General features: G+C 37.8%; 1 protein-coding gene across 1 annotated transcript in view; it reads right to left on the bottom strand.

Moving 5' to 3' along the window:
• The window catches only part of LOC148948938 (prolyl endopeptidase-like), a 104,680-nt gene that overhangs the window by 52,795 nt on the left and 30,219 nt on the right, over positions 1–21,666 (bottom strand). The window contains 2 exon segments of the mRNA XM_089094840.1: positions 11,534–11,616; positions 14,574–14,761. Coding sequence (XP_088950966.1) covers positions 11,534–11,616; positions 14,574–14,761 — 271 coding nt within the window.

Genomic DNA, 21,666 nt, shown 5'->3' with positions numbered 1-21,666 from the left:
GTCATCCTTACAAATAAAAATTTTCGGAAATATCCTCTGAAAATTTCACCTTCATACCCTTAGGTATAGGTTTAATAGTAGTCACAGCAGCAGTATAACTAGACAACATAATACAATTAACTGCTGCTATGACATGGTTGATTTGCTCTTTTGTTCATCTGTACGTTTATACACAGTTTGAGGTTTTCATCTTAATGGCCTTAGATTTGAATTCAGTTGCGATATACCCAGTAACTAAAGAGGCCGTAATAGCAGTAGTAGAGATACTAGATTTTACTGCGTCAAAAATAGTAATAGTAGTGTGCACATATAGGCATTTAGTCAACTGATCTTCCCCTTTAAACTTTCCCATAGAGTTTAAACTAAATACACAAATCAACTCTGAAATACGCAGTTTTGACAATCTAAATGCACATAGTGTCTTTTACTAGTTCGAATTTGCCATCAATATTATCTCAAATTTTAACTTCATAGATTTAGCGTTAGTAGTACTATTATCACAGTAGTTTCGGTAGTAGTAGAAACAGTTGCAGCGTTAGTGTTGTACTAGTAGTAGTAGTAGTAGCAGTATTAATAGCGGTAGTAGCATGTGCATTTGCCTTTTGGTCAGTTGACCATCGCTTTCATGATCTCCCAGAAGTTTCCCTTGACACGTTAAGCCATTCCAAAAATAATGTTGATGTGCCCTTTTGACACCCTTTTGACGCCCTTTTCACCTTAAAACTTTAACCCTTACAAGTTGTTGCAATTAAACTAGTAGTTGGAGTAGTATAGTAGCAGTAGTAGAATAAATCAAAGTAGCAGTGGTCAGAGGCACCAATTAGGAGGGGGGGCAGGCGGGGGCCATGCCCTCCTTTAGACTTTGAAAATTACCTTTCGTTTATATTTCACAGCCATTTTCTATCTTAGTTATGTGCTATATTAAACCAGCGAGACTGGATAACTGGTCGTTTTTATTTGTCACCCCAGTGCATCGTTTTGCGCAGCTATTAAATATCACTTTTACTTTTTGATGACCTTGTTTTGAAATTTTCCGTCTTTCCCACTCTTGTACCACCCTAATTCTACCATTAGGAGACAATCTTGTTTTGAAATGCCTAAGAGCGCATCTACGCCTTTTTATTACCCAATCTTCGACCGGAAATGTGATTTCTGAGTAGAGTTTATTCAAAACTAAACGTCGGTTGGTCAGTATTTCTTTATTGTTTCTTGTGAAGAGTTCGTAATCAAACTATGAGTAAAAAGCGACAACAAACTTTGGATTTTTTTACGGGGAATATGCAGAGGAAAAATGAAGAAACTGGCAATAGTGACAGCGCTCAAAGTGTCAGGTTAGTCGAAATATGTCGGGTTAGTCGAAATAAATTCCCCCACCTGTGACCGTCCTTCGAAAACAAGCGAAACAATATCTGGCTCAGGTCAACATAAAAGTTCGGTCTGCATCCCTGAACCTTTTGCGGATTCCAGTAGCAGTAGCAGTCAAGAACCTCTCTCAGATATCTCTATGACGCGTCAAGACAAACCAGCTCAACCTATTCTTGAGAGATATACGGATTCCACTTCAAAAGGTAGGAAATCCAGCGCAAATTACTACAAGACTTATGAATGGATTGAATACTAAAAAAACTTGAATTCCATGTTTTGTTTTGCTAGCCGCCATTTTTCTATGGGGACTCTAAGGGCTGGAGAAATACTTGGAAAAAGGGTTTTCATTGAGTCAGGATTTTGTAAGTGGAAAGACAGTTCTGCTCTATCAAAGCAACATGATGGTTCTGAAAGACAAAAGCATTGTATGTCAGCATGAATGGAATTTAAGACAAATAGTATTGATACTTCGAGATCTACAGCGAATGCCTTAATTCAATCCAGATCTCAAGAGGTTCAGGAAAATAGAGATAATATCAAGTACATTTTTCACGCTATTTGCTTTCTTGGCCGCCAAGGTCTTGCTTTGAGGGGTCATAACGAATCAGAAACATTTGCAAATTGGGATATTTAGGTTGAGTTGATGGAAGAAATGTCTAAAGGCAACGAAAAGCTGAAGGCCCAGTTACAGAGCGGATATGGTCAATATTGCAGTCATCAGCATAAAAATGACGCAGTTACACTGACGGGAAACGCTTTGCGCCAAGACATTATTTCAGAAGTAAAATCAGCTAATTACTTTGCTACTCTTCTCGAAGAGACAAAAGATGTTTCTAGAAAATAACAATTAGCGATCCTACTCAGGTACATATCAAATAGAAAAGTAGTGGAGCAACCAATCGGCTGCTATCACATGCACAAATTAGACGCCGAGTGCTTATCCACCTCTATTTGTGAACCTACAGAAATGTATGGTGTAGATTTGACACGATGCATTGCCCAATGTTGTGACGGTGCATCCGTTATGAGTGGGGAATATAACGGAATACAAGCAAAGTTTAGGGAGAAGGTACCTCATGCAGTTTATGTACACTGTCACGCCCACAAATTAAACTTGGTTTTGACTGACTGCCTCAAAAAATATTAGCAAACTTTCCGTATTTATCTCTGCGGTGCAAAGACTTTACGCATTTATATCATGCAGCAATACTCGACACGAGCTATTTGTGGAATCCCAGCGTATTAACGAGCAAAAAATCTTGGAGCTTGAGAGGACCGTCCAGATTCGCTAGTTTTATGCAGTCCACTCTATTTCGAAGGTGAAGGCAAGATTTGATTGCATTGTTGTTGTGCTTGCCACAGTCTCTGATAGTTCCAACGGCAAGGCAGCGTGTGAGGCTAAAGCCCTGCGAGCTGTAGGGGGTTGTATTCCCCACAGAAATAATTTGCGGACCCTTCAACTACGATGAACAAAATTGTTATCTCCAAATTTTTATAGGAGGTATTAAGGAAAATAATGAACGTGGAGTGGGGGGGGGGCTGGTTGCTTTCAAATCACTTTGATTCTTAAAAAGGGCATTATGACTTCCAGTTTCAAATCAAATGACGATCATTTGAAGTTTATACAACCGCTCATTCCATAAAAACCTCATAAACACCTAGGGCATAACTTAAAAGCCTATCCCCAGGACACTGGGAGGTTGTGTCAACCCTATAGGCATTGTTATATGTTCTTTAGACTATTTTGAGCAAAATCGCTATCTCACAATGTTAATCAGATTGATTTGATGAAGAGGGGCGGTTGGGGGGGGGGTAGCTGTCTTCCATCACTTTTGAGTCTTAAAACGGAATTAAAATGCCCCCAGGGCATAACTTAAAACCCTTGCCCGGAGGGATGAGGGGGGGGGGGTGGACCTTTCAACTACATTGAACAAAATGGACATCTCAAAATTTTGATTGAAAGTGTTTGGGGAAATAGTGGGCGAGAGAGGGGGGTTAGTTTCCCTCCAATAATTTCCTACTATTAAAAAGGCCACTAGCTCTTTTAATTTCCAATCGAATTAGCTCTTTTCGAAGCTTCTGCAACAACTCCTTCGATACGAAGTGCCCAGGTCTAAACAAAAAAAAAAAAATACATTGTGCCGACATCTTTCTTTACTTAGGCAGCGCTATTGCGCTGCCTATGATGGTACGAAAGATAAAGATGACTCATTAAACTAAAAAATGAATAGTTTCGACATTTTTTTTCTAGCAAGAACATTTACTTCCTCCCATCTACCTTAACTCTCTACGAAGAAGCAGCCACCATCAATGTCCGTAAAACAAAAAGCCGGTCCTCCGGGAGCCTTGCATGTGTTATCAAACGATTAGCTACTCCTTTATCCCCTGTTTTATTTGTAGTATTTATAAATGTATATCTTCCCCGCGATCAGAAACGTCTAGTTTCACTTACTAGCAAAACGTCTAGCAAAAGAAGCTATTAGTTACTTAGATGAGAACACCAAAGCAACAGAGGTAAAAGCATAAAAAATTGAAATGAAGTTAATTATTCTGTTGAGAAATAATCCTCTTGTTAGCTATTACTGAAGCAATTCGTTTGGCTCTAGTAGGTAATCTAGTCCCCTGGTGATTACTGAGAATCTTAATTCCCTTATTGAATATTGGTTCACTTTTCAAAAGACTATAATAGCTTCTTTTCCCTACGTGGATCAGTAGCGACAATTGTATTTTATTAATATTGGTGGTGGTTTGCATACAGGTGAAATATCCGCGTTGTTTTAGTTTTTCATCTTTTCTCTCTACTGAAGAGTTTTTTCTTTCTTTCTTAGTTTTTTAACCCTATAATGTTTAATAGATATTGATTTGTCAATATGAATTGATCGTTTGAGTAAACAATTCTTCTGACAAACTAATTGAAAAAAAAGTTTTTTTTGTGGAGGTAAAATCCAAAGTTGAAGTTTAAAACCAACAAAAATTGTTGCTATCTGAAAAATAGGTTCAAATAGGTTGACCCGTGATACATCACCATGCTTGTAGAAATCTATGAAAACCAGCGTTTTACTGGAAACACAAAAGAACAGGATTAAGAGTAAAAACATCCTTAAACAGCTCGAGTAAAAATTCATTTTCATTAAGATTGAAAATCAGGCAAATTTTATCAGGCTAGTAGATTTTGATTGGTAGCTTAAATTTAATGAATTTTACTTTTTGGAATCACCATAAAAAGCCAATTATTTTGATGTACTAATTGTTATCATTTTTTTTTTAGTTTCGGTTGAAAATTTGCCCGGGTCGGTCCTTCTTACAATTAGTCACCACTAGCTGTTTGATAAGATTACCCTTCTGAGAAAAGCTTTTCTCATAATTCAAACTTACGTGGCATCTGCACCCTTTTACGTTATTTGGCGTTGAATGAGATTATCTTTCTGAGAAAAGTTTTTTTCTTGTACATCATACTTGTGTAGCTTTTTACCCTTGTGCGCTCTTTGGTGTCGAATGAGATTATTTTTTTTTAGAAAAGCAATTTTCGCCTATGTCACAGTTATGCGGCTTTTCACCAATGTGAAATCTCAAGTGTTGAACGAGATTAGCATTTGGATCAAAGGTTTGTTGCATATTTTGAATTGAATGGCTTTTTCCCTTTGTGGATCCTCAGATGCTTTGCCAAATTACTCATTTTCAGAGAACTTTCTGTTGCAAGTATCACAAGTATCACTTGTTTTCATGTGTCTTTTACGGTTACCATTCTTACTAAAAAGCCTCCTGACATATGTCATATGCGTAGAGCTTTCACTAGTGTGGGCTCTCAGTTGCCTCATATAATGGGTATCCCAATTAAAAGTTTTCTCACATATTTCACACTTTAATAGCTTTTCACCGGTGTGTCTTCTCATTTTTGTAATGAAAACACTATTCTATCAAAAGTTCTTTTTGCAAACATGACACTTTTATGGCTTTTTCGCTGCTGTGTGTCGATTTTTTGTGTTTAGTGAGATAATCTTATCGAGAAAAGCTCTTGTCGCAAACGCCAAACTTGTGCGGCTTTTCACCGGTGTGAATTCTCAAGTGCCAAACGAGATTACTTATCAAATTAAAATTCTTCGTGCATGTATCACACCTGTGTTGCTTTTCGCTGCCATTTCTCGTTTTTTGTGTCTAATGAGACTGTTTTCCTGAGAAAAGCTATCGCAAACGCCAAACTTCTATGGCTTTTAACCAGTGTGAATTCTCAAGTGCCGAAAGAGATTACTTATCAAATTAAAATTCTTCGTGCATATATCACACCTGTGTTGCTTTTCGCTGCCATTTCTAGTTTCTTGTGTCTAATGAGACTGTTTTTCTGAGAAAAACTATCGCAAACGCCAAACTTGTATGGCTTTTCGCCGTTGTGCGTCAGCCGGAGAAATGATCAGCTGGAAAATTTTTCAAGCAATGATGTAAACAAAGAAGTAACTCTGAAGAATGAAACACCTGGCCAAAAGGATGATAAATCTAACCATATTATTAGACACTTGATAATTCAACCTGGTATTACGTCATACAAACGCGATATATGCGAAAAAATCTTTTAGTCATCTCGTTATACATCGGAGAATTTACAACGATGAAAAGCCTTACAATTGCGACAGATGTAATAAAAGCTTTTCTCAGAGAGGTCGTCTCATTCAAGCCCAAAGATCAACGCACAACGATGGAAAGCAACACAAGTTTGACGAATGCAAAACGAGGTTTTCAAAGAATAGTAGTCTCACGAGAAAAAATAATTTGAAAAAATAATCTCATTCGACACCAAAGAGCGCACAAGGGTAAAAAGCTACACAAGTATGATGTACACGAAAAAAACTTTTCTCAGAAAGATAATCTCATTCAACGCCAAATAACGTAAAAGGGTGCAGATCCCACGTAAGTTTGAATTATGAGAAAAGCTTTTCTCAGAAGGGTAATCTTATCAAACACCTAGTGGTGACGAATTGTAAGAAGGGCCGACCCGGGCCGATTTTTAACCGAAACTAAAAAAAAATGATAACAATTAGTACATCAAAATAATTGGCTTTTAATGATGATTCCAAAAAATATAATTCGTTAAATTTAAGTTACCAATCAAAATCTACTAGCCTGAGAAAATTTGCCTGATTTTCAATCTTAATGAAAATGAATTTTTACTCGAGCTGTTTAAGGATGTTTTTACTCTTAATCCTGTTCTATCTCGTCGATTTTGTGATTTCAGTAAAACGCTGGTTTTTATAGATTTCTACAAGCATGGCAAAGTATCACGGGTCGGTTTATTTGAACCAATTTTTTAGATATATGTTGCACAAACTGCGAAGCAATAATTTTTGTTGGTTTTAAGCTTCAACTTTGGATTTTACTTCATCAATAAAACTTTTTTTTTTCAATTAGTTTGTCAGAGGAATGATTTACTCGAACAATTAATTCAAGTTGACAAATCAATATCTATTAAACGTTATAGAGTTAAAACTGATAAGTAATCGCAAGAGCATTTATCACTATTTCGTGAGTTGTATTTAATCCCCATGAACTTCTTTTGCAAAGATCAGCAAAATTCAGGGAAACAGAGTCGCGATTTTTATTCAAAACGGGCAAAAGGGGAGAGTGGGGTTGGTTCGGACACGGGGTGAGTCTGGACAAGAGCCTCTCTTCCTACAACGCCCTCTAAAATTCACCAAAAAAATACCATAGATGTGCCATCTAGTACCCTACTTGAGTATATAGTTTGGTTATCACACGTGCAATCGTTTTTGAAATATTTGAGAAAAACCGAAAAAAGGTTGGTGTGGCGTCCTGTATCTTTCTTTGTTTGTGATTTTATTTGGCCGTTATTACTAGTCATTGAATTTTGCTGACTGTTGCAGCGTTTAACTATGGCATTGCTAAGTTGTTTAAATTTTAGTTTTTGGCGGCATCTATAGTAGTTACAGCGTCAGTGAGGTTTCAGACTTTTTATCGCGGGTAGGGTTGCTTCGGACAACGGTAGTGGGGTGGATTCGGACATTGTCTGAACCCACCCCAGACACTTTTTGTGGTCAGTATTTCCAACTTTTCCTCTTTTTTTCACATCGTGTACCTGTTAATATGCAATTTATTACTTGTTACTAAAAACAGTTTCTTTCAGAATGCCTTGATCATAAAAAAATAAGCGACAAGACCCTCCCGTTAACCTAGAAAACATGAAGAAAGCAGTTGGGGCTTATCTGAAAAAGGAAGGAACATTGAGACAAATTGCAGAAAACTTCGGCATAAAGAAGTCGGCGCTACTGGGCTATGTAAGGCGCTCAAGGCCGCAGACAGGAGAAGCGAATAAAAGTGTCAACGAAAAACCTGGGCCAATACAGATAAACTTCCCGACAAGACCAAAACATAACAGGCAAGTTTTTGAAAGCGAACACGAGCGAAAACTAGCCGACTACTTTTGCACTTGTTCGAGAATGAACCATGGACTAACAACAACTCAAGCACGAAAATTTGCTTACTCTTACGCCCGTGCGAATAACATTTCTGTACCAGAAAACTGGTGTTTCAATGAAGCAGCGTAAAAGGACTGGCTTTTTGCGTTTCTGAAACGGAATTCAGACATCTCGGTGAGGAAGCCAGAAGCCACAAGTCAGGCAAGAGCCTCCCGTTTCAACAAAACTGTCGTTCAGACGTTTTTTGACAAGCTACTTGATGTCTATGGAAGGTTTGGAGCCAAACTGACGTCTGATCGCATCTGGAACATTGACGAGACAGGTATAGTCACCGTGATTCCACCACCGAAAGTCCTAGCACCAACTGGACAAAAACAGGTTGGTCAGACTGTGTCTGCAGAAAGAGGTCAAAACGTGACTGCTGTATGTTTTGCCAGTGCGTCTGGAGCGACTATTCCACCGGTCTTCATTTTTCCGCGAGTGAATTTCATACCTAGAATGACAAACGAAGGCCCCCCTGGTTGCCTTGGGCTTGCGCACCCTAGTGGTTGGGTCAACGGCGAGTTGTTCTTGGAGGCTATGCGACACTTCATGAAAATAACCAAGCCAGATGAAGAGACTCCCATCCTACTGCTCATGGACAACCATGATAGCCATCTGGATGTACGTGTGATCGAACACTGTAAGCAAAATCACGTGACACTGTTGACATTCCCACCCCACTGCTCCCACAAGCTTCAGCCACTTGACGTAGGAGTGCTTTCTCCTTTCAAGGGTGCACTGAAAGAGCGCTTCAATGAATGGCTGCAGTTGCATCCCGGACAGCGCATTTCAATTTATGAAGTAGCCTCACTCAGCAGGGTTCCGTTCCTTGAGAAGCTCAGTGCATCCAACATAGTCTCTGCGTTTCGAGCAGCTGGAATTTTTCCATTCAATCGCGATGTACTCCTAAAGGGAGCTTTTGCCCCATCCTTTGTGACGGATAGGCCGCTAGACCAAACAACCAGTTCGCAGAGCCACTCCTTGCAAGCCAACTCCGAAGCTGGACCACCAATTGCTTCTTTCATAAGGTCACCCGAAGAAGTAAAACCTTTTCCGCGAGTGGGGGCTGTTACTGTTCTGGGACTTGGGAATCGCAACAGAGGAAGAACTCTTATTCTCACTGACACCCCTGAGAAAGAAGAGATCGTAGCTAAAAAGAAAAAGAAGGCCAAGCTGACGCCATCTACAAAGAAACGTAAGAGCAGCGCAGTCCGCAAGCCTAACAAAGACGACGGAACTGATGAGGCGGAGATTCTTTCTGAACCTGTTGCCCCGAGCGACTCCTCAAGCGACGAGTCTCTTCACTGTGGAGACGTAGAAGAGGACCTTGAGCCTTTTGATATTGACCAAGCTCAAACGGATAGCTATGTTCTGGTAAAATTCAAATTTGGCAAATCGAAGAAGTCGGATATCTTCTACGTTGGCCAGATAAAAGGAAAAACTGGAAGCGATCTAAAAGTCTTGTTCCTTCGCAGAAATGGAGCACGGTTCATTTTTACGGATATTGTGGACAAAGCCTTCGTCTCTTCAAACGACATTGTTCTTTCTCTTCCATGACCAACTGCCACTGGAGGGACTGAACGGACAAAGCGAGGACTCACTTTTCAATGTGATCTCAGCAGCTACAACGTGAGATAGAGCTCCTGTGAGCTTCGGTTCTAGTTACTTGATTTTTTTTCTTCAACTTTCATTTTACTTGTTTTACTTTTATACATATTCAACTTTTCAGTAAATGGCGTTTTTTTCTTTAATCTGTGAAGTTGCCAAACCCATATTACTGCTGTCCGAAGTAACCCCACACATTGTCTGAACCCACCCCACACCGTGGGGTAACTTCGGACAATTATTTTTTTTTTATTGTTGGATTTTTTTTTGTCTAAAGACGAGAGATAAAAGTCTACCAAAATTCCTGACAAATCTTGGACACAATATCTTTCTTTTAAGATGAAAACGGAAGATGGATACTGATTTGGACAGAAGCTGCACCCAACCCAACAATTTTGTCCGAACCAACCCCACCCTCCCCTAGACTTGACAATTTTCTTTGAAATGAATCATCTGTCAAGATCTTAAAACCTTTATTTCCATATGATCACTCTTGCGAAAAAAAAGAAATAATAATGAGAAATCACTTCTTCCCTTTAAAAAAGTGATTTACTTTGTAACTGGAGATGTTGGACTGGATTTGTTCTATGAGGAATTTTCAACCATGGGCATTTGGCAAAAAGTTCTTGCCATCAATTGCCTCTGAAACAAATGAAAACTAGGTGCCACATGCTGCTCCACATGGCATCTTTAAGCCATACAAATCTTTAAGCGAAAGAGGTTTCTGTGAGACTATCAGTAAACAGCGACTTGCAATTCAGTTTTTTTTTTTACCGATTGCTTCTGAAATGGGTGAGAATCAGATTTGGGTGAGCAATGGGTGAGCATTTGGCAAAAACTTCTTGCAATCAATTGCTTCTGAAATAAATGAAAACTAGGTGCCACATGCTGCTCCACATGGCAACTTTAAGCCATACAAATCTTTAAGCGAAAGAGGTTTCTGTGAGACTATCAGTAAACAGCGACTTGTAATTCAGTTTTATTTTTAACCGATTGCTTCTGAAATGAGTGACAATCAGATTTGGGTGAGCAATGGGTGAGCATTTGGCAAAAAGTTCTTGCCATCAATTGCCTCTGAAACAAATGAAAACTAGGTGCCACATGCTGCTCCACATGGCAACTTTAAGCCATACAAATCTTTAAGCGAAAGAGGTTTCTGTGAGACTATCAGTAAACAGCGACTTGCAATTCAGTTTTTTTTTACCGATTGCTTCTGAAATGGGTGAGAATCAGATTTGGGTGAGCAATGGGTGAGCATTTGGCAAAAACTTCTTGCAATCAATTGCTTCTGAAATAAATGAAAACTAGGTGCCACATGCTGCTCCACATGGCAACTTATTGCTTCTGGAATATCTGAGAATTAAACGTAACATGCGGCTCCACATGTCCACTTAAAGTCACACCGCTCTTAAGGCGACTGAGGTTTCTATGAGACTGTCAGTAATCAATGAAATCCAGTTCAATTTTGTGTAACTGATTGCTTCTAAAATGGGTCAGGATTAGATCGATCATGCAGCTCCGTATGGCAACTGACCAATGACAGAAGCAGTTTAATGGATGCTCCTCCCTTCAAGTTTCTAAAATGACGCAATCCAAGGTAGGACACACGATTATCGGAACTCAGTTTTTTTGTTATAAGTAATTAATAGTTAAATTTAAAGTGATCAAACAAACATCATAATTTTGCTTATGGTTTCTTGTCATTTTTATGGTTAATGGTGCTCATGTTTATCAAACAAACATAGACACAAAACCTCACAAAGACACAAAATCTAGAAAAAAAGAAGCATAAAAATGCTTGAAGCGTTGTCTATTCAGATTTAATTAAGTCTCAATCGGAAGTTATTCTGTTCAATTTTAGAATAAATTTAATTAAATATGTTTACCTTTCAATTTTAATCACCATATTCATTCCTACACTTAATTAGCAATGCTTGATTAGATCAAAATTAAATTCATTTACACTGAATAATTGTCAATAGCTATTCTTTTTTAATTGTTTTAGGGAATTATATACTTTAATTCAATTTAATATTTTTTATCCTTCATTGATATTTTATGATTCTATTAAGAATCGTTCTAAAATTCTTACGAACCATGTAAAATATCCCTTTGTTGTCATGAGTCCATGCAATTGAGGAAAACTTCACTTTTTCTAGTACTTCTTGGTAATCTTCTCCTACAAAAATAAAACTAATTTAAAAAAATAAATTTAAAAATAATTTAAAAATAAAAATAAAAAATTTAAATTAATTTAAAAATTAAATTAATTTTTTAAAAATTTAAAAATAAAATTTAATTTAAAAATAAAATTTAAAATTCTAATTTAAAAATAAAAAATAATAAAAATAAGGACCATAGACAAAAGATTTCACTAATACTGCGATGTAGCTGGTGTTAATTTTACCCAACCAGATTTTTCACATAATTTTCTGAATGGCTGAAAAATTCTACGACAAATCCTGATTAACTCAAATCAGCGACAGCTAAACTTCGGTCTTAGTAAGAATCTCAGTCTGAATGAGCCGAAAATGAAATTGCAAAGAAAGGAATCTTGAGAAAAGATTTTCTTTCTATGATTTATCATGCTGGGCATGTTTGGCTTTAGTTCTTTTATTAATGAAGTTTAACAAACAATGCATTAATGAGAACATAAGGTATTACTTTTGATAATTCAAAACGACACACAAGCCTGGCAGAAAAAAAAATGCAACTGAAATGATTGTGAGGAACTTGTCTTATTTTTTGGCATTGCTATAGATAATTACAACCATTTTCCAACATGCCAGTTTTTCTTAAAGAAGTCAATTTTGATTTCAAACAATTAACTGAAAAAGAAACTTCCACTTAAAGAGAACTTTTTCAAAGAACAGTAAAGACCCATATTAAAACTTAAACAGAGGATAAATAAAGTCTCATAGTAATTCAAACTTTAATTGACCCGAAATTAATATCAATGAATAAACTATCTAAAACCAACCGAAATTAATGTGTGTGTGAACAATTATCAATAAATAATTTAATCAAACATAAATATAACAGATACTGATACAAAAAAATAAACAAACCCTAAAACGAGCAAAATTAAAAAGAATATTCAAGTCAAACTTGAAACAAACAGAAATTGCTAAGAAAAGGAGTACGATTATTATCCCCACTTTTGAAATCGGAGAGAAATACCCCAAAACTAAAGGAATCTTGGTGGATCACCCAATCAGATTCAGCGTACCCAAGAATCCTACTGTAGAAGTTTCAGGCTCCTATATACAAAAATGTGGAATTTGCTATTTTTGCAAGAAGACAGATCACGGATGCATTTTTATTTGTGTTTTTTTTTTTTTTTTTTTTTTTTTTCCCAGGGGTAATCGTATTGAAATAATTGTCCTAGAAGATCCAAAGGGGGCGCATTTGAACTGAAATTCAAAGTTCTAGTGCCCTTTTTAAGTGACAAAAAAGATTGGAAGGCAACTGGCCCCTCTCCCATGCCCACTTATTCCCCCAAGTTATTTGATTAAAATTTTAAGATGTATAAGATGTAAGAGTTATCTGATCAAATTTTGAAGCCATTTTGTTCAGTATGATTGAAAGACCAAATAAATATGTCCTTAGGGGTAAAATGATCCCCCATAGTCTGTGGGAACAGACCTGTAAGTTTCGAAATTTGCCCATTGTTTACCAGTAGTATTTGTTATTGGCAAGTGTACAGACATTTATCTGGAGGGGAGAGTTGTGCTTGGGGCGGATTTCCATCGGGAGAATCTTCCTTGGGGAGGAAAATTTAGGGGGGGGGGGAATGAATTTTCCAGGAAAAATTTTACACTTCGGGGATTTGACAGAATTGCTATACGAAATTCTTGTTAATTGTCTTACATTATCTTTGTCAACTCAATTGTGTATGTGGAGATTTTCCGGGGGAATTATCGGGGGGCTATTTTCCACGTGTTTTGATTTCCAAAAAAATTCTACGGAAGGAGGCATTTCTGGAGTGATCACTGGAAGCCGAATTTGAAAGTAAATTAGTTGAAAAACGTACAGAAATTAAATAAAAAAAAACTATTTTTTAACTGAAAGTGAGGAGCGGCATTAAAACTTCAACAAACAGAAATTATTCCGTATATGAAAGGGGCCGTCCCCTCCTCAATGCCTCGCTCTTTATTCTAAAGTTTTTCATTACTATAAGAAGTAGAGTTTTGACAAAAAGTTATAATTTAACATAAAATGACAAAGTGTTATAATTTAAGGTATAATTATCTTACTCCGAGTCAACTCTCTTCAATTAACAACAATTCTTTTTCTTTTGTACGAATAAGTTTAGCAAATTCATTTATCTTTAAAGAAATTTCATAAAAAGTAATAAACATAACGGTTATTCTTAGACAAGCAGAAAAATGTTGAGTAAGGGAGTACACATTAAATAAAAAACAACGAAAGATAGTAAAGAAAAACGTAGCGATATAAACGAAGAAGAAAGAGATATGACAAAGAGATGAATGTGCGATAGGAGATAGCAAGGGGAGTTGTGGGAAGAAAGAGAAATTCATTAGTAAAAGGCATATCTTGCTTTCAAACTCCTTAAAAAAGTGTATGAGAGAGAGAGAGACCGGGGGAAGAGATACAGAGAGCGGGGGAAAGGAGATGGAGAGAAAGAGGGAGAAGAGAGAAAGAGAGGGGAGAGTGAGAGGGGGCGAGAGAGATAGAGGGGAGAGAGAGATAGAGAGAGAGAGAGAGAGAGAGAGAGAGAGAGAGAGGGAGAGAGAGAGAGAGGGAGTGACGGAGAGAGAAAGCAAGAGAGAGAGAGGACAGCGAGAGAGAGGACAGTGAGAGAGAGAGGACAGAGAGAGACAGAGAAAGAGAGAAGAGAGAGAGAGAGAGAGAGAGAGGGGGGGGAGGGGAGAGAGCAAGCAAGAGAGAGAAAGAGAGAGAGAAACAGAGAGAGAGAGGACAGAGAGAAGGAGGGAGAGAGAGAGGAGAGAGAGAGGGGGGAGAGAAAGAATGAGAGAGGAAGACAGAGAGAGAAAGAAAGAGAGAGAGAGAGAGAGGGGGAGAGTGACAGCAAAACAGAGAGGAGAAAAAACAGAGAAGACAGATAGAGCGAGAGAGTTCAATCTCGGCTCAGAGTTCACACTTCACGCTTACCCGTTGCAACATTTTTGAACTTTATTTGCTGCCAGTCAGAGCCAGCGTGACTTAAAGCGTAGGCAAAGATCTGACCATCTTCTGAAAAAGCTTTGTTAGTCAGGGCGATAGTTCCATCTTCTGAGAAAGTGTTCGGATCAAGAAAAATAGATGGCTCGCTATCCAAAGAATCTCGAACGTATGTGACGCTGAAATAATCGATCAATTCAAATTGCATTGTATAAATAATAAATTGCAATTTACATCAAAGGAATAATAAATAATAAAAAGGGAGCTCGTTTTCAGAATGAACTAAAATGTAGAGAATAATTTTGTTTCGACAATTTATGATGACACGGGAAAATATGAGGGGAGGGGGACAGAACGGATTGGCCCTTACATAAAATTAATTTTAAAAACTTTCCGAAACAAATGCCAAAATTACTACAACAGGAGTTTCACAACTGCCTCTTTGCCCCTCCCCGACATGAAAATCTAATAAACCATTGCGTCATCTACGTTTTATTGAAAACTATATGTATTTTGAACATTGTGTTTTAATTTTTTTAGATATAGACAAAAAAACAACAAAATCTCCTTAAAAATCAAGATGAGTAAAAGAAAACTAATGGAAGTAAACGGAAAATTTAATATATCACGATATTTTTGTTATAATTAAAAATATATAACTTTTTTTATTGATTTTTTTTCTTTTTTTCAACGCTATAAATACAGAAAATATGTTTATATATTTTGTTTCTAGTAAAGTGCAAATGACTCATAAGGCCTTAGAACGTTTAAGGTTTGGGTAACAGTCAAACTCCTGTTCATAGCAATTTTTGTTCGTTTTCAATTGGACTTGAATGTTCAATGTAATTTTTACTCTCTTTCTAGGATTGATTTATTCGTCTGACTGATTATCAGTATCTGTTAACTTTATGTTTGCAAAGATCATTTATTCTAATTTCTGTTCGTTTTGGGTTTCATTTATTCTTTGATAGTAATTTCTGGTCGTTCTAAGCTGGAATTATTGAGGAACTTTATTACTGCTGGTCTTAAGTTTAACATGGCTCTTGACTAAAAACTTCTTTTTCGGAAAGTTTTTTTTTCCAATTAATTTCTTTTCTTTTTTAATTGCCAAAGTTTTATTATTGGTTAATATAATAAATAATGTTATAGTTTTACAGGAAACATCATATTCTAATTTAAGTCTGAAATGGCAAAAGGGGACTTGAGTGTAGCCTTTGTCATTTGCAAATGAGATATTGCTGATACGCCCTTTTGAATACTGGGATACATATAGCATCTTCTGATCAAGTTCAACACCTTTAGCATTCTCTGAAAATTTCAAATTCTACCCTTTAATGCTCCTGAAGCATCGCACACACCGCTTATTTTAACAAGTTAGATGTATGTAATATTTTTTTTTCCTTTAGTTAAACATCCTCTGCAAGTTTCAACTAAATTCCATTAGCTGATCCTGAGATATTTCACATATGGCCCCATTGACAACCAAGATGCAAATAGGGTCTTTTCATTTAGTTTAATTTTCCCCTCAACATTCCCTAAAAGTTTCTACTAAATCCCATTAATCGTTCTTGAGATGTACAAAACGCAGTCTACATTAGACTGCGGCTAAGATTACTTGTGACAGTGACTAATTTTATCTTTGACTACTTTCGGCTACGACTATTTGTGACAGCGACTACTCGTGACTGTGAATGCAACTACTTTGACTGGGACGAATTTTATTTGTGACTACTTTCAGAAATGTTGAGGGGAATAGGCCTAGTGAACACAATTAAACCACAATATATGCCTGCTTGCTGTCAAAAAGGTGTGTCAGCAATATCTTAGGGACGGCTGAAGGTATTAATTTGAAACCTTCAGGGCTTATGGACGGGGATGTTCGAAAATAATTGGAGGGCAACCAACTCCTCCACCACTTGCCGTATTTAGATGACTCCTCCCCAGCACTGATCGAAATTATTGAAAAAAAACTATTTTTTTCAAAAGATGTAATAACTAGGCCTCAGGATATGCCATGCCCCATACAGTCCTTTGGGCAGTGGTTGTGAACTTTGTAATTTGCCCATTGTTTGCATGATTGATTTATCACTGGGAAAGAGGGAATGTTTGATCCTGGGTGTGTCCGAAAAACCTAAGTGTATTAAGGTGAAATTTCAGGGAAAGTTGAGGGGGATACGGAACTTAATCAGAAGACACTGTGTATTCATACTATCTAAAGGGCGCATCTGCAATATCCTAGGAATCGCTAAGGGTATTAATTTGGAACTTTCAGGTGGACTACTACTACTGCTAGTGCAGCTGCAACTACTTGCGACTGCGACTTCTTGTGACTACGTTTAATTGCGATTGTGACTGTGACCATTTCGACTACTTTCAGGAAATGTTGAAGATAGGTTGACCAAAATCAAAACTCACTATCTGCATACTAGCTGTCAAAAGGATTAATCAGCAATATCTCAGGAACGGCTGAGGGTGTTAAATTGAAACTTTTAAAGCATGTTGAAGAATGCTTGAAATTTTTGGGGAATGCTAAAGGGGTACTGAAATAAATCAAAAGACACTGCGTGCATCCGGGCTAATAAGGGCGTATGTACACAAAATTTGCACTTCACTGAAAAAATATAAATGTTTTTACTTTTATAACTTTAATTAATCAAATAATATAAACATTTTGATTACTAAATAACAGTATATGTATATTAAACTGACAATGCACATTCATTTGTATTTTTAATAAAGTGCAAGTTTTGTTCTGGCCTTGGGAAGGCACAGGGATTTTGCGCCCTACTTTTGTTAATTTCTACTCGTTTTGAGTTTGATTTGGTGAATTATTGTAATTTCTGTTCGTTTTGGGTTTCATTTATTTATCGATGCTGATTTGTGGTAGTTTCACGCTTAGTAGATTATTTGATTTTATTTTTGTTAATTTTTTGTTTAATGGAGTTCTTTACTTTTCTTTGAAAAAATGATTTTGTGGAAAGAGTTTTTTAAATTAATTTCTGTTCGTTTTATATAGACATAGTTTTTTCAGGGAAAAAGAAAATAATACCTTAAATCTTTTCGTTTTTTAAGACCATAGTTTGGCCTGCAAAATTTTGATTGGATGTGTTTTGGAAAATGGTGGGCGCGAGAAGGGCCCACCTGTCAACTACCACCTTTCAACTATTAAAAAAGGCACTAGCCCTTTCAATTTCCAACTGAATGAGCCCTTTTGAAGTTTCTACGACAACGCTTTCAATAAAAACTTTATATTACCCCAGGGCATAACTTATAACCCTTGCCCTGAGGGCAATGGGTGGAGGGGTTGTCATCCTTAAAGACCTAATTTCCAAAACTTTCAACTACATTGAGTAAAGTGGCTATCTACAAATTTGGATTGGATGTGTTTGGGGAATAGGTGGGCGTGAGAGGGGGGTCACTTACCCTCCAACCACTTTTGAATATTAAAAAGAGTATTGTCCCTTTGATTTTGAAATCGAATGAGCCCTTTTTTAAGTTTCTACGACCAATAATTCAAAAAAACCTTGAATACCTCCCGGGCATACCTTATAATCTTTGTCCTGAGGGCTGTGGGGCAGTGTCCTCCTCAAAGTTATATTTTCTATCTGGAAATCAAGTACGCTGAGTATCCTCCTCAAAAATATATTTTCTATCTGGAAATCAACTATGCTGAATATAATGGCTATCTCAAAAATTTTATTGGATGTGTTTGGGGAAAAGGTGGGCGTGAGAAGGGGGTTAGTTGCCCTGAAATCACTTTCGACTATTAAAAAGAATACTATTCTCTTGAACTTCATACTGAATTAGCCCTTTTTCAAGTTCCCACAGCAACGCATTCAATAAAAACCTGATATGCCCCCAGGGCATTATTTAAAATCCAAGTCCAGAAAGATGTGCGGGAATTTCTCTCTCAAAAATACATTTACCATCTGGAAATCAAGTACGCTGAACAAAATGGCTATCGAAAAATTTTGATTGGATGTGTTTGGGGTAATGATGGGCGTGGGGAGGCACTCAGGGGCACTAGAAATCTCAATTTCCAATCGAATGAACCCCTTTTGAAGTTTCTACGACGACCCCTTCCATATGAAGTGCCCTCTAAAGGAAAAAAAAAACATAGTAAATTGTGCCAACATCGTTCTTATATGCCCTCAGGGCATAACTTAAAACCCTTGCCCCGAAGGTTGTCGGGGAGTATCCTCCTCAAAAACATATTTTCTATCTAGAAATCAACTACGCTGAACAAAATCGCTATCTTAAAATTTTAATTGGATGTGTTTGGGGGAATGATGGGCGTGGGGGGGGCTAGTTGCCAAACAATCTCTTTCGACTATTAAAAAGGGTACTAGTCCTTCGAATTTCCTATCGAATGAGCCTGTTTTGAAGTTTCTACGACAACGCCTTCTATAAAAATTTTATATGCCCTCAGGGCATAACTTAAAACCCTTGCCCTGAGGGTTGTGGGGGAGTGTTCTCCTCAAGAAGATATTTTCTATCTGGAAATCAACTACGCTGAACAAAATGGCTATGTCAAAATTTTGATTGGATGTGTTTGGGGGAATGATGGGCGTGGGGGAGGGGGCTAGTTGCCCTCCCATTTGCTTTCGACTATTAAAAAGGGCACTAGCCCTTTGAATTTCCAATCGAATGAGCTTTTTTAGAAGTTTCTACGACAACACCTTCTTTAAAAACCTTATATGCCCTCAGGGTATAACTTGAAACCCTTGCCCTGAGGGTAGTGGGGGTGGTCCTCCTCAAAAACATTTTTTCTATCTGTAAATCAACTACGCTGAACAAAATGGCTATCTCAAAATTTGATTGGAGGTGTTTGGGGAATAATGGGCGTGGGGGGGGGGGCTAATTGCCCTCCGATCACTTTCAACTATTAAAATGGTACTAGCCCTTTGAATTTCCAATCGAATGAGCTTTTTTAGAAGTTTCTACGACAACACCTTCTTTAAAACCCTTATATGCCCCCAGGGCATAACTTAAAACCCTTGCCCTGAGGGCTGTGGGGGGTGTCCTTCTCAAAAACACATTTTCTAGCTGGAAATCAACTACCCTGAACAAAATGGCTATCTCAAAATTTTGATTGGATGTGTTTGGGGAAATGATGGGCTTGGGGCGGCTAGTTGCCCTACAATACCTTTCGACTTTTAAAAAGGGCACTAGCCCTTTGAATTTCCAATCGAATGAGCCTTTTTTGAAGTTTCTACGACAACGCCTTCTATAAAAACCTTATATGCCCCCAGGGCGTAACTTAAAACCCTTGCACCGAGGGTAGTGGGGGAGTGTCCTCCTCAAAATATATTTTCTATCTGGAAATCAGCTACGCTGAACAAAATAGATATCTCACAATTTTTATTGGATGTGTTTGGGGGAATAATAGGCGTGGGGGGGAAGGGGGATAGTTGCCCTCCAATCACTTTCGACTATTAAAAAGGGTACTAGCCCTTCGAATTCCAATCGAATGAGCCTGTTTTGAAGTTTCTACGACAACGCCTTCTATGAAAATTTTACATGCCCCCGGGGAATTACTTAGAACCCTTGCCCAGAGGGTTGTGGGGGAGTGTCCTCCTCAAAAAGATATTTTCTATCTGGAAATAAACTACGCTGATCAAAATGGCTATGTCAAAATTTTGATTGGATGTGTTTGAGGGAATGATGGGCGTGGGTGAGGGGATTAGTTGCCCTCCCATCACTTTCGACTATTAAAAAGGACACTAGCCCTTTGAATTTCCAATCGAATGAGCTTTTTTAAGAAGTTTCTACGACAACGCCTTCTTTAAAAACCTTATATGCCCTCAGGGTATAACTTAAAACCCTTGCCCTGAGGGTAGTGGGGGTGTGTCCTCTTCAAAAACATATTTTATATCTGGAAATCAACTACGCTGAACAAAATGGTTATCTCAAAATTTGATTGGAGGTGTTTGGGAAATAATGGGCGTGGGGGTGGGGCTAGTTACCCTCCAATCACTTTCGACTATTAAAAAGGGTACTAGTCCTTTGAATTTCCAATCGAATGAGCTTTTTTAGAAGTTTCTACGACAAAACCTTCTTAAAAAACCTTATATGCCCCCAGGGCATAACTTAAAACCCTTGCCCTGAGGGCTGTGGGGGAGTGACCTCCTCAAAAACATATTTTCTATCTGGAAATCAACGACGCTGAACAAAATGGCTATCTCAAAATTTTGATTGGAGGTGGTTGGGGAAAAGATGGGCGTGGGGGGGGGGGGCTAGTTTCCCTCCAATCACTTTCGACTATTAAAAAGGGTACTAGCCCTTTGAATTTCCGATAGAATGAGCCTTTTTTGAAGTTTCTACGACAACGCCTTCTATAAAAACCTTATATGCCCCCTGGGTATAACTTAAAACCCTTGCCCTAAGGGTTGTGGGAGAGTTTCCACCTCAAATAAGTATCTTCCAACTGAAAATCAACTACGATGAACAAAATGGCTATCTAAAATTTGGGTTGGATTTGTTTGAGGAACGAATGGGCGTGGGGGGGGGCTCGTTGCCCTCCAATCACTTTTGACTATTAAAAAGGGCACTAGCCCTTTAAATTTCCAATCGAATGAGCCTGTTTTGAAGTTTCAACGACAACGCCTTCTATAAAAACCTTATATACCCCAGGGCATAACTTAAAACTCTTGCCCTGAGGGTTGTGGGGGAGTGTCCTTCTCAAAAACATATTTTCTATCTGGAAATCTACTACGCTGAACAAAATGGCTATCTCCAAATTTTGATTGGATGTGTTTGGGGGAGTCATGGGCTTAGGGGGCTTGCTAACTTTCAATCACTTCTGTCTATTAAAAAGGATGCTAGAGTTCTCAATTTTGGAGTAACTGAGCTCCTTTTGAAATTTCTACGACAACTTCTTCCATATGAAGTGCCCTCTAAACGAAAAAAATAGTACATAGTACATTGTGCCAACATCGTTCTTATATGCCCTCAGGGCATAACTTATAACCCCTGTCCCGAAGGTTGTGGGGGAGTATCCTCCTTAAAAACATATTTTCTATCTGAAAATCAACTACGCTGGACAAAATCGCTACCTCACAATTTTGATTGATGTGTTTGGGGA

This window comes from Artemia sp. Qi Xiang Cuo, chromosome 9 (assembly GCF_049724085.1).
Source record: "Artemia sp. Qi Xiang Cuo chromosome 9, ASM4972408v1, whole genome shotgun sequence".
In the NCBI taxonomy this organism is placed as follows: Eukaryota; Metazoa; Arthropoda; class Branchiopoda; order Anostraca; family Artemiidae; genus Artemia; species Artemia sp. Qi Xiang Cuo.
This window is presented reverse-complemented; position numbering and strand designations above follow the sequence as displayed.